Source organism: Bemisia tabaci, chromosome 7 (genome assembly GCF_918797505.1).
Source record: "Bemisia tabaci chromosome 7, PGI_BMITA_v3".
Classification (NCBI taxonomy): domain Eukaryota; kingdom Metazoa; phylum Arthropoda; class Insecta; order Hemiptera; family Aleyrodidae; genus Bemisia; species Bemisia tabaci.
This window is the reverse complement of record NC_092799.1, coordinates 20,295,685-20,308,435: the sequence shown is the minus strand read 5'-3', so window position 1 is coordinate 20,308,435 and position 12,751 is coordinate 20,295,685. Positions and strand designations below refer to the sequence as shown.

Below are 12,751 nucleotides of genomic sequence, written 5' to 3'. Positions count from 1 at the left end.
TTGAAAAAATGCAAAAAATAACAATTTTTATTCCATATTAGATACTAACTTACAATTAGTTTTGCAAACCTTTACACATAACTGATTTTTGCAATAGGTACATATTTACTTATTCTATTTTACACTCATAAAATCACAAAATTTCACAATAAATTAATGATTCACATTTGCCGATTTAGAATAAAAACTAGCAGGAACTGGTGCAATACAATTCACTTGTTTAAAAAAATGATTTCTAAAAGTATACAAAGAGATGGTTTTGGGAAATTATCGGACGAATGGTCAAGAAGAAAAAAAATAATGTCGTTTGGATGATTAATGGGTCAAGAGGGTGATCAAATGTGTAAAGAATACTTTCTTTAGAGTTACAAGAGAAATTATTCCACGATATAACTTAAACGTGGAGATGAATGAAACTGACTGATGATATTTCAATATCAGGATTGAAAAAGGGCATAAGTGTCTCTTGAAAAAGTCAGGGTCTTGTCCAGAGTAACCAATTCATTCACATGATCGCACCTTAAATTGCTTTCTTTTTAGAAAACAACTTATTGGACAAAACACATGTGAAGTCACACTGAAGAGAGGCAGTTTGTTTCCAGTCACTGAGGACACTGATGTCAGCGACGATTCACTGGACGATGAATCCCATTTCTGGAGCTCCAACTTTTTGTGCAACAAGTTTTCCATATCCACCTCGCCCTCCATCAAAATCTGTTCGGTACTCGTCACGCACCTGGCAGAGTATAAGAAAAGAAAAGAAAATTTTTAATCATACACAAGTTAAAAATACAGGGTCCTAAAATTATTAGAATCTGTCAGAACTTGACAAGGACTCAAGATTTGTTTTGGAAGGGGAAACTCAATCATCTCCAATTCATGGTTCACACTGAAATAATTCAAGAAAAATTAATGAACGAATGCTTTTCAGATTTTGCCATTGGACCCACAAAATCCTCCGAATACTGTCTAAAATGCTCCCTGAAATCATGAATGCTCTAAGGAGTGGTTATCAGCCCATTTTTTCAGCTTTCAGTGGTGGCGAAAAGGCACAAAGATTGCCTGAAAGTGAAGAGGTCATAAGCTTGATTTAAGATCATGAAATTTTTGAGCGGAAAGTTTGAATTCATGCATCCGAAGATACCAATATTTTGGCAGGTAGTTACTTTCATTACTCTCAACTAGGAGGACAAAAATGTGTGTCCTTTGCGCTTTCTTTGGAGCACTAAGATTCTATTTCTCACCATCACATTAAAGGTAGGTCGCATAATTTGTAGAAAAATACGGAGGAATCACAAGAATTAACATAAAATTTTTATCAACAATGTTGAATAAAATCGAGAGTTTCTCAAACAAGACGATTAAGATGATGAGTCATAAAAAGGCATCAGAAGAAAGATGGCGATTAAAAGAGGAGTTGGAATTGCGGATAGGAAACATACAGGAACAGGCAGTACTGGCTGTGAAACTTGAGAGGCACTGGAGGATAAAGGAAATAGGAGAGGAAAAGTTAGATTTTTCGCCTGTACGGCGCAGCTCTGAAGTAACGATTAGCTCCACCACGTTGAGGATCATAGTGTCTTCGGAATTCATCACGAACCTGATGAACAATTAAGAGGTCGTAACTTCCAAATAAATGAATCGTACAGTAAGGAACTAATCTACTAAAATGCCTTATTTATTTTAAAACCATATAAAACTTTGGGATAGAGATCTTGAAAATTAGCCCCTAATCAAGAAATAGAAAATCAACAATTGCTATTGCAATTACTCATATTCTAATCAAGTTTTTGACTTACAGTTTGGACTTAAATAGACTCTGGGATATTAATGAACGTAAATTTAGCTAACGTAAATTTCAGGAGATTTTTGATCCCTGACACTACTGTACTGCTGGCAAATTTATTCTCTTCATGTAGGGTGGTACACAGGAAAACTTTTAAGGGAGAAAAAAAAAAAAACAGGATCAACCTGTGCAAAGAATTCTTATAAGGTACACATCCGCATCTGAATGCTTGTGCACAGTTAAATATATATGTATCATTCCCACTTTTCCGAAAAACCAGTTAAGATGGAACACATTTTGATGGCCAAAATGCCTAACAACATATCTCCGTTTGCAACATGGCAGACTTCCTGTCATAATTTATTTTTTCTATGGAAAACTGAAGGACCTAATTATTGAAAACTTCCTTGATTTTTTTTCTCCGTTGGCAGAATATTCTCCATAAGGGGTCAAATTGACTTATTTCTTTTTGAAAAATAAAATAGGAGCGGAAATTTATAAACACGCAATGGAGATACGCAGTTTGGCACTTAAGCCATCAATTTACCTAATCTACTCATTATTAATTGCTCATTTGCTTTGTCTTCTTACCCTTAACAAATGAAGCATTAAATCCGTGCCTTAGGTGAGTTCTAAAAACACAGCTCAATCATTTCTCGGACTTGTGCAGTCAAAACACAATTATTTTCTACAGCTACTATAGTTTAATTTTTCAGCAAACACTAGATCCACATTAAAGCATAATGAGATGAGCAATCTCTCTCTTTTCAGTGTCTAGATCGAGTCTAGGGATGCGGATTTTTTGGAAAAAAATATATTTTTTTTTACAAAAATTAATTTCCGTCCACAAATTGGTACAAGCTGAATCAGTTAAAGTGTAAAAATCGATTTTTTTTTACATTGATAAGAAAAAATTGCTTGTATAATAGACTTTAATCTTTGAAACAAGCATCAGCAGCCTGAAAAAATCGAAAATTGCATTAATTCTGCTGATAGATCCGGGTTAAAAAAATAGATATTTTGGTTGAATCAATTGAAAATTCGCACCCCTAGTATAGTCCTTGCCTTCAATGCAATGGCTGCAGAGAGACATTTAGATTACTTACTTGCCCACCAGTTTTCCCTCGTCCATATTGACGTCCTTCTACAAACCCAGCATCCCAATCGGTTCGGATAATTCTGTCGTCAAGTCTTGTGCCATTCACATACCGCATACAATTTTCTGCATCGGCTCTTGTGTAATACCTGTAATTAATGTTAAGGCATCTGCGGAAGGTATGCTCAGCAGGCTACCTTCACAATGATTATTATAATGGCTAGTTGTTTATCCTTAAGAGCTGCTGAAAAAATATATCACACTTACTTGTCCACCAGTCTTCCCACGACCATATTGACGTCCTTCAACAAAACCAGCATCCCAGTCAGTTCGAATTATTCTGTCATCAAGCCTTGTACCATTTACATATCGCATACAGTTTTCTGCATCAGCTTTTGTATAGTACCTGTAATTATTGTTAAGGTACAATCCTACATGTTGATGCCAACGCATGAAATCTCTTGCAAAAATGCAGATAATACCCGATCATAAAATTCTTGGTAACGGGTGGCACAGCAAGAGATTCAAGGAAATTTTGGAGAGGTACTTGATGGCTTTTTATGATGATCTCAGAATTTTGATAAAAATATGTAGAAGAGTGAAAATTCAAGTGGAAATCAGGGAATTCGGGGACTTTACTTGTGGGGGAAAATAACCAGATCATAAAATGAGACCCGAGTTAAAGAATTATCTGCATCCCTACCACTTTTAACTAATCCTGGCGGCCAATTTTTGAAACATAGGCTGAAGCCTCAGGAGCCACCATGTCTGGCAACTATCATCAATTTCAGAAACAAATGGATAATTCTGAGGGACTGATTGAAAAAATTGCACTTCAATTTTCAAGTTACTTCAAACTTGAAAGCTCCGAGCACATATGGATTCCTCACTTACCAAAACGAAAGGCAAAGATTTATTTTGTGTGGAATTTTGCCGAGCAACCGAAACTTAAAATTCTCTTGGAAGAAACATTAATTCCTCGGTAAGAATCAAACGTTCGGACATTAAAGTCACTGAATTTTGTTATTTTTAGAGTCCTGGCTAAATAAAATCACGTACTTTTCAACAACAATAGAAAAATGTCATCTTCTTTCTTGCATTTGCTTTCAATGCTAAACTGACACGACACTATCTTCTGTGGCAGTCCAAAAGAATGTGAACTTATTAGGTGTGAACTCTAATTAAAAAAACAAGTGATTTAAAATTTTTGCTAATACTGGAAGAGCAAAATGTACAAGGCCAATGACTGAAGCCGGTTCAATGGTCAATATGGCGTGGTAGCTGTACTACTATTTTGCTTCAAAACATGCACTAAGGGGCATCTACGTTTGCTGTAAAAAAAATTAATAGGAAAAAAAATTTATTGATAAAAAAATGAAATACGAGATGAAATAACGGTAAAAAGGATACTCCATGAAGCAAAATCCACAAGGTGTCTTCTTGTATTTGTCCAAACCCATGATGATTCTCTTGATATCGCCACATTTAGAGAAAAGTTCATATATTTGCTCCTCTGTTGTATGAAAAGAAAGGTTTCCGACGTATAAGGTAGTTGATTCTCTTAAAAGGCGCTCTTGTTCTGCTCGTGACCCCTGAAATCAAAAGAAAGAGTTAAATATAATTCATGGGTAGCTCTAAAGAGACTGAAATAACATTATTCCTGCTTTTACTGATGACTCTAAACATACAAAATTTCTGTTCAGTCAGACTTCTCTCTTATGATATGGTACTAAAGAGGACGCAAAGACTATGATAAACTAAGTATGGAAAATTCAAACAGATCAGTTCTGTGACAACATGGAGGCGGAACTGAGAGAAATATGTGCAGCTAAAAAAATGCTCTGATTTAATACTCGCTGTTAATGCAAAAACCCTCAGGGTCTCTTAAAGTGTATGTTTATGTTGTCTCAGCGTTAAACTGATGAGAAACAGAAAGATTTACATAAGTAAGAAATAGTAAAATCTAGCTTGTCATTTTGATAGGTTTGGGAAGGACCTTTGGCCTGATCCATGCAGTTAAACTTTCCCGCAAAGTTCATCAAGCTGCGCAAACTAGTTGGAGCTCCGTTAAATCGAAAGTTCATTGAATTACAGTGTTGCCCAAAATTTTGTCCTATGTCTGAGCGTCTGTATAGGGCCTCGGAAAGGGCTTCGATTAGATATGCACGATTAGAGCTTAAAGATAAAGGAAGGCATACATTTAACACCTTGAGAAAGATTGCGCTTCCAAACAAGAGGTCTATGAACTTGAGCGAAAACTGACGATGTGATTAACATGAAGAAAATATGATGTGCAGTCATAAGGGAAAAAGGAGGATTTGAAAGTTGAAATAATGAAGAGGACAACGGTAAAAGAAACTTATAATAAATCAAAATCATGGTCAGGAGGGATTCAGGAAAAATAGTGACCGAGCAATTTGAGGTTAGGTTGGATAGTACCAATATTAATGGTCAAGAAATGATTACCTTAAAATGTTGGTCTCTGTAAGAACTCAATTCAACTGAAGGTGATGTAACTGTAGTCATTTTATCACAAAAAAAATCAAGTTTTAACTCCAAAATGCGTTTCAATAGCCAGAAAAACGGCCGACACAGCGTCTAGAAACGTCGAAAGCCTCCGAATGTAAATAATACCGGTGACGTCACACCTATGACGTCACGAGACTTGCTGGTTAACCGGTACACCGTTTAGACCCTTTATAATTATGTTTTTGACCGTTTGGTACGATTGAGTCTAATAATACTTACATTGGTAGTATTTCAGTTTCTCTTCGGTCAGAATTTTCTTGTGTATTTTCGATGGAATTTCCTTTGGGAAATACACTATTTTATGAATCAAATACATTATCATTGCTGTGTTTATTAGTTTGCCTTATTCTTTTAGAAATTTAATCTTAGGTAGGTGGCCCTTTTGAAATGGAGGTTTTGTGATTTTCGAGGAAAACTACCTAACCCGACAGAATAACTTTCCAGCAGTTTCATTCATTGTTGTGTCATTTCAGGGCATAAAGCTGCTTGTACATGCTCTATACCTACCTGACAGACGCTGTAATTTCGATTCCTATTTCCTTTCAAATTTCCATTTCTAAAAGCTACCGCAGCGTTTTTTTTTTCCTTTTTTTATCTTTTTTTAAATTGGAAAAATGGAAACTTGAAAGCGCCATAGCTCCAATTAAATTTGAAATTTTTGGCTTGATGTAAAGACCCCGTATACCAATTTTCAGCCACATCCCAAATCGGGGGGGGGGGGGGGGGGGGGGGGGGGGGGGGGGGGGGGGGGGGGGGGGGGGAGGGGCGGGGGGGGGGGGGGGGGGGGGCGACTGTTCGTGCTTGATGAACGTCCGTGCTGCATCTGAATAAATGAAGGCGCGAACTCTCAATGTTCCGCTATACACATAATTATGCTGTCAATGAAGTGTCACTCAGATTCGAGCGAAAAGTTTTAAAAAGAGGCCCGAATATACGTCTCTACTGTCTTTGGCTGTGTTGATACTCGATTCTTCCTTTTTTTTCGGGTTAATGTCTGATTCTTTATTAATTATTAGATAGATTTGCAGACCCACATATCTAAAGTTCGTAAATCGTAGCACTAGCTGGCTCGTTTCCTTTGGAGATAATGGTGCTTGGATGCGTCTGGTTGCTTTAATTTTTTATTTTTTCTTTAATTTCAGGAGCCTATCAGTTACTTCACAACGTTCAATTTTGCAATCTTCAATCTGTACGATTAATCAACTTTGAACCTGTGTAACGGGGTGTTCCCCCTACCCCTTCTTTTTCAAAAATTTTAGCCCGCCAAGTAGCGCTAGTGGTCGCGTGACGGCTACTAGCACTACTTGGCTCCCCCCTCTCTTCTTCGGATATTCGAGTTCGTTCCTTTCGCTCGCCTGTTTCGGTCTGTCGTTTCACCACGGTTCTTCCTTTTCCCCCTCAAAAATGTAAGTGTGAAACTTAGTATGCCTTGACGGGGGGCTAAACCCGTCACCCCAGTTCTAGTTGCTGTTCTTTTATTTTCTTTTTGTGTGTATTTCTCTGTTGTGTCCGGAGTCGCTCGTCAGTCTTGTCTTGTTCTATGTTCGCCTGTACCACCAACATCCGATTGTTCTTTTTTCATCTCTAACCTTTTTGATGGGCCTTCTTCCATCCGGGAAGGAAAGGTTCCACCTGAAAATAGCGTACAATCGTACTGCTTTGACAAAATTTTCTAAATCCCCTTCCACCCAGATGCGACCCAGTCCGACCCTACCTTCGAAACTCGCAATTTTGTCAGATCCATGACGTATTTGGTGAAACGCTCAAGGTACTGGTGTTATCGGAGACCGACCGATCAGACTCCGAATTGGTTCGATCGGAGAGCTTTCGATTTTGACCATAAAAATTTAGTCCATGCAACCATTGCCGCGGAGGTCCCGAAGGAGCCCCCGCGGCGAAATTTTTTCGAGTCATTGTTTTTTCCCGTAATGTTGTAATTTTCTTATCCTTTTCAATCACTAAAAGGCCCCGAATTCCTTGAAAATTTGTCTCTAAGAGACATGGAAGGTCGCCAAAAACATTTGTGATGAAGGGACCCCCGATGAATACTGAGAATGGGGTATTTTGAAGTTCAAGTACTGTAGAATCCAACTCCAATAATACCTACGTGTTTAAAAACTGTGAAATTTTCAGGATTTACCGGGGGGGAGGGGCCCCCGAACGACAAGAGGGGCCCTTATATTTAGGTCTCCTCCTAACTTTTCGACTACCAGACCGCCCCGGTGTGCCGCTACTGCAGTTTTGACCGTTAAGGCCGTAGTTTAAGGGCGCTAAAGCCAGGATTGTATCTCACAAACAGATACTTTTTGCAGAATAATTAAAAATTAAGAAGCGGGAATAGTTTAACCAAATAATAAAAGGATCTCAAATCGACAAAATAATGCAAACAAATTTGGAAAGTCTCGTCATGTAAATACAGGAGATCCGAAAACGCCTTCAATTGAAGCGTGATACCTCACGCGTTCCGGAGTGTTCAAATAGTTGTATCAATGCGCCGTAGTGCGCCGTAGCAAGGCGATGGAAGTTTAATATTAAGGTAGCGTCCTCGCGTTTTTTTTTTTCGGTTTTCCTGTGCAGCTACTGTAGTTTCAACCGTTAAGGCCGTAGTTTAAGGGCACTAAAGCCAGGATTGTATTTCGCAAATGGATAGTTTTTGCAGAATAATTAAAAATTAAGCAGTAGGAGTAATTTAACTAATTTATAAAAGGAACTCAAATTGACAATATAATGCAAAAAACTAACGTAGTGTAATGGCGCTAAAGCCAGGGTTGTATTTCGAAAATGGCTGTTAGCAGAGTATCTGGCATACAAATTAAGTTGTAACGTTGGATTGCTTCCCATCGAAATAATAAAATAGGAGCGGAAATTTTGAAACACCGCAATTTAGATACGTGATACTGTACTCTGACCATCGATATGTGATACGTACATCCGTAAAGCTTGATTAGGCATCAAGCCGATATCCTGTCACCAACGAGTCCGTTAATCAAGCGCTGCAGTCAGCGCGCTGAAATTAAGAACGCCTTCAATTTTTTGAACGCAATATGGACATCCGTCGAGGTTGTATAGTTGTATGAAGGCGCCGTTGTCAGCGCGTCCCAGTGTCCTCGTTACGGACGAAATAAATCAGTACGAAAAGAGCCGAAATGCCTTCAGTTTTCTACATTCCGATGACCAAAATGAGAGACCACGTATCTCCGTTTGCGACGTTGCAGATTACTTGTCAAAATTTATTTTTTCTTCGGATAACTAGTCAACTTAAAATGTTTCTCCGTGATTTTTCATCTCTGTTAGCAGAGTATCTGGCATACAAATTAAGTTGTAACGTTGGATTGCTTCCCATCGAAATAACAAAATAGATGACTAGTCAACGTAAAATGTTACTCCGTGATTTTTAATCTCTGTTAGCAGAGTATCTGGCATACAAATTAAGTTGTAACGTTGGATTGCGTCTCATCGAAATAATAAAATAGGAGTGGAAATTTTGAAACACCGCAATGTAGATACGTGATACTGTACTCTGACTAATGATATGTGATACGTACATCCGTAAAGTTTGATTAGGCATCAAGCCGACATCCTGTCACCAACGAGTCCGTTAATTAAGCGCTGCAGTCAGCGCGCTGAAATTCAAAACGCCTTCAATTTTTTGATCGCAATATGGACATCGGTCAAGGTTGTATAGTTGTATGAAGGCGCCGCGCCGTTGTCAGCGCGTCCCAGTGTCCTTGCCAATGACGAGACAAGCAGTGCGAAAGGAGCCAAAATGCCTTCAGTTTACTACATTCCGATGACCAAATTGAGAGACCACGTATCTCCGTTTTCGACGTTGCAGATTACTTGTCACAATCCATTTTTTCTTCGGATAACGCGTTCCGAAGTGTTCAAATAGTTGTATCCATTCGCCTTAGCAAGGCGATGGAAGTTTAATATTGAAGTAGCGGCCCCGCGTTGTTTTTCGGTTTCCCTATGCCGCTACTACAGTTTCGACCGTGAAGGCCGGAATTTAAGGGCGCTGAAGCCAGGATCGTATTTTGCAAAAGGATAATTTTTGCAGTATAATTAAAAATTAAAAAGCAGGAGTAATTTAACTAAAAGATAAAAGGAACTCAAATCTACAATAGAGTGAAAAAAATTTGGAAAATCTCGTCATGTAAATACAGAATATTCGAAAACGCCTTCAAATGAGGCGTCATACCTCACGCGTTCCGGAGAGTTCAAATAGTTGTATCCCTGCGCCTTGGCGAGGCGATAGAGGCTAAATATTGAAGTAGCGTCCTCACGTTGTTTGTTCGGTTTTCCTGTACCGCTACTACAGTTTCGACGAATCAGACTGTAGTTTAAGGGCGTGAAAGTCAGGATTGTATTTCGCAAAAAGTAAATTTTACCAGAATAATTAAAAATTAAGAAGCAGGAATATTTTAACCAATTAATAAAAGGAACTCAAATCTACAATATAATGCAAACAAATTTGGAAAAAATTGTCATGTAAATACAGAAGATTCGAAAACGCCTTAATATTGGGTAGTATGTGAATGAAACCGTTGATAGTCTGATTTTATACATATTAGAGGGTAAAAGGGGAAAAAATATCGATAATTGAAGAGTTTCATATCGAAAGATTTGGATTAACATGTAAAAATTCGTCTTTTATTTTACCATTTTTGACCCTTTTTGGCCTATTTGAATTTTTTTAGGCCCTGAACCGTCCGATATCCATTGAAAAAAGTAAATCAACCAAAAGTATATATACTAAGCTTGAAGTAAAAAAAAAATCGAAAATCTGAGTGACAGTTTCTTAGATAATTCAGTTTAAACATTGAATGAGGAAAATATCGTAAATTTTAAGAAACAATAAATTACGGCCATTAGAATAATTTTTAGCTTAATTTCGGTGGCATATTTAGAATCCACATGAAAAAATTGGTTTAGAAACATTCTTACAAAGTATGGTTGGGGGGGCGGAGGGGGAGGGGGGGGATGTAAAGACCCCGTATACCAATTTTCAGCCAAATCGGGGGGGGGGGTCGGGTTCCGAGCCTGGCACAGTTGACGAGGAATGACCCTTATCCCTGCCTCTTAATTTTTAATTATTCTGCAAAAACTATCCATTTGCGAAATACAATCCTGGCTTTAGTGCCCTTCAACTACAGCCTTCACGGTCGAAACTACAGTAGCGGCACAGGAAAACCGAAAAACAACGCGGGGACGCTACTTCAATATTTAGCTTCCATTGTCATGCTAAGGCGCAGGGATACAACTATTTGAACTCTCCGGAACGCGTGAGGTATGACGCCTCATTTGAAGGCATTTTCGAATCTTCTGTATTTGGTTTTTTGGCATTCCTGTGCACGCGCTGAGGACAGCGCCATGATACAACTATACAACCTCGACGGATGTCCATATTGCGTTCAAAAAATTGAAGGCGTTTTGAATTTCAGCGCGCTGACTGCAGCGCTTGATTAACGGACGCGTTTTTGACAGGATATCGCCTTGATGCCTAATCAAGCTTTACGGATGTACGTATCACATATCGATGGTCAGAGTACAGTATCACGTATCTACATTGCGGTGTTTCAAAATTTCCGCTCCTATATTATTATTTCGATGGGAAGCAATCCAACGTTACAACTTAATTTGTATGCCAGATACTCTGCTAAACAGAGATGAAAAATCACGGAGAAACATTTTACGTTGACTGGTTATCCGAAGAAAAAATAGATTTTGACACGTAATCTGCAACGTCGCAAACGGAGATACGTGGTCTCTCATGTTGGTCATCGGAATGTAGAAAACTGAAGGCATTTCGGCTCTTTTCGCACTGATTTTATTCGTCCGTAACGAGGACACTAGGACGCGCTGACAACGGCGCCTTGATACAACTATACAACCTCGACGGATGTCCATATTGCGTTCAAAAAATTGAAGGCGTTTTGAATTTCAGCGCGCTGACTGCAGCGCTTAATTAACGGACGCGTTTTCGACAGGATATCGCCTTGATGCCTAATCAAGCTTTACGGATGTACGTATTACATATCGTTGGTCTGAGTACAGTATCACGTATCTACATTGCGGTGTTTCAAAATTTCCGCTCCTATTTTATTATGTCGATGGGACGCAATCCAACGTAACAACTTAATTTGTATGCCACATACTCTGCTAACAGGGATGAAAAATCACGGAGAAACATTTTACGTTGACTAGTTATCCGAAGAAAAAATAGATTTTGACACGTAATCTGCAACATCGCAAACGGAGATACGTGGTCTCTCATTTTGGTCATCGGAATGAAAACGAGCGTTGTGATTTTCTTATCATTTTTAATCACTTAAAAGGCCCCGAATTCCTTGAAAATTTGTCTCTAAGAGACATGGAAGGTCGCCAAAAACATTTGTGATGAAGGGACCCCCGATGAATACTGAGAATGGGGTATTTTGAAGTTCAAGTACTGTACTACCGTCGATATGAATATAGTCAATTATGGAAATAAATGTAAAATGAGATCATTATATTTATTTTTCATGACGATAGTGATAATAGTGACAACAGATTTGAGAGAGAAAAAAGCGGCAGGAAAAGTTACGATGGTAAGCTTTCAAATCTTTACCACCTTACCGATGGCCGTGAACCGATCGACACCAGTTCAACCGACAAATAAGTGACAAACTGCTGCACAGTGGATCGAGTCAATAGGAGAGGTCGGACAAAATTTGGAAACTTTAAACGGTTTAAACTCCGTTTACATGAAACTTTGAAGTTCTAAAAGTGGTTCTACTGGTTTCCTCGTGAAATTTCCCTCTAGAAGCACCCCTTAAAAGTTAGAGCGTGACGAAATAAAAATAAAAATTCGCAGTTTTAGTAAAAAAATTTCATGTCCGACCTCTCTAATGACTCGATCCACTGTGCGGCGTCGCCGTCGATTCGATCGATTCACGAGTTTTTCGATCAATTCATTTCAATCGAATCCATACCCTCCGCTTCGTCGAATCTATACCTTACGCTTCGAAAGGGTTCGTGGATCAAATGAACTGCGCTTTGCAATTAGGAACTACAATGTCTGACTTCGTTTAGAAACAACGTATGTACCTTCGTTAGTTTCCTTATGCACAAAAGAGTTTTTACAAATGAGCCAGAAATTGTAGTTCCAAATAGCAAAATGTAGTCCAAATGATCGCGCCATTACATTGCTGAGCAACGAGGGAGCCTAGTAGGGAGCAACGTGAAAGCCGCTTTACTTGCATACTTTTATTTGAAATTATTTGTAAAAATGTGTAAATGAAGAGAGGAAAATTAGGCGGATTTTATGTAATGTTTTATCATTTGAAATGACAGTAATTCCA

General features: G+C 38.5%; 1 protein-coding gene across 2 annotated transcripts; it reads right to left on the bottom strand.

Moving 5' to 3' along the window:
• Cbp20 (cap binding protein 20) lies at window positions 1-5,538 on the bottom strand. Of its 2 annotated transcripts, none has more exons than XM_019040273.2 (4): window positions 5,349-5,538; window positions 4,293-4,474; window positions 2,893-3,031; window positions 1-736 (listed from the first exon to the last, which is right to left on the bottom strand). In XM_019040273.2, the coding sequence occupies exons 1-4, from the start codon at window positions 5,406-5,408 to the stop codon at window positions 632-634; spliced, it is 486 nt and encodes a 161-aa protein (XP_018895818.1). In that variant the 5' UTR covers window positions 5,409-5,538; the 3' UTR covers window positions 1-631. The 2 variants fall into 2 exon arrangements, with proteins under 2 accessions (XP_018895818.1, XP_018895817.1); XM_019040272.2 differs by lacking the exon at window positions 2,893-3,031 and adding an exon at window positions 3,150-3,288 and having other exon boundaries at window positions 5,349-5,532.
• Window positions 5,539-12,751: the final 7,213 nt, after the last annotated feature.

Bases quoted from the DNA above. Each gene is read 5' to 3' on its own strand.
- Cbp20 (XM_019040273.2), bottom strand. From the start codon at position 5,408: ATGACTACAGTTACATCACCTTCAGTTGAATTGAGTTCTTACAGAGAC. The intron at 4,475-5,348 runs GTAATCATTTCT...TTTTGATTTCAG, and splicing joins ACAGAGACCAACATTTTAAG to GGGTCACGAGCAGAACAAGA. The intron at 3,032-4,292 runs GTATCCTTTTTA...CATTAATTACAG, and splicing joins TGTGGATTTTGCTTCATGGA to GTATTACACAAGAGCCGATG.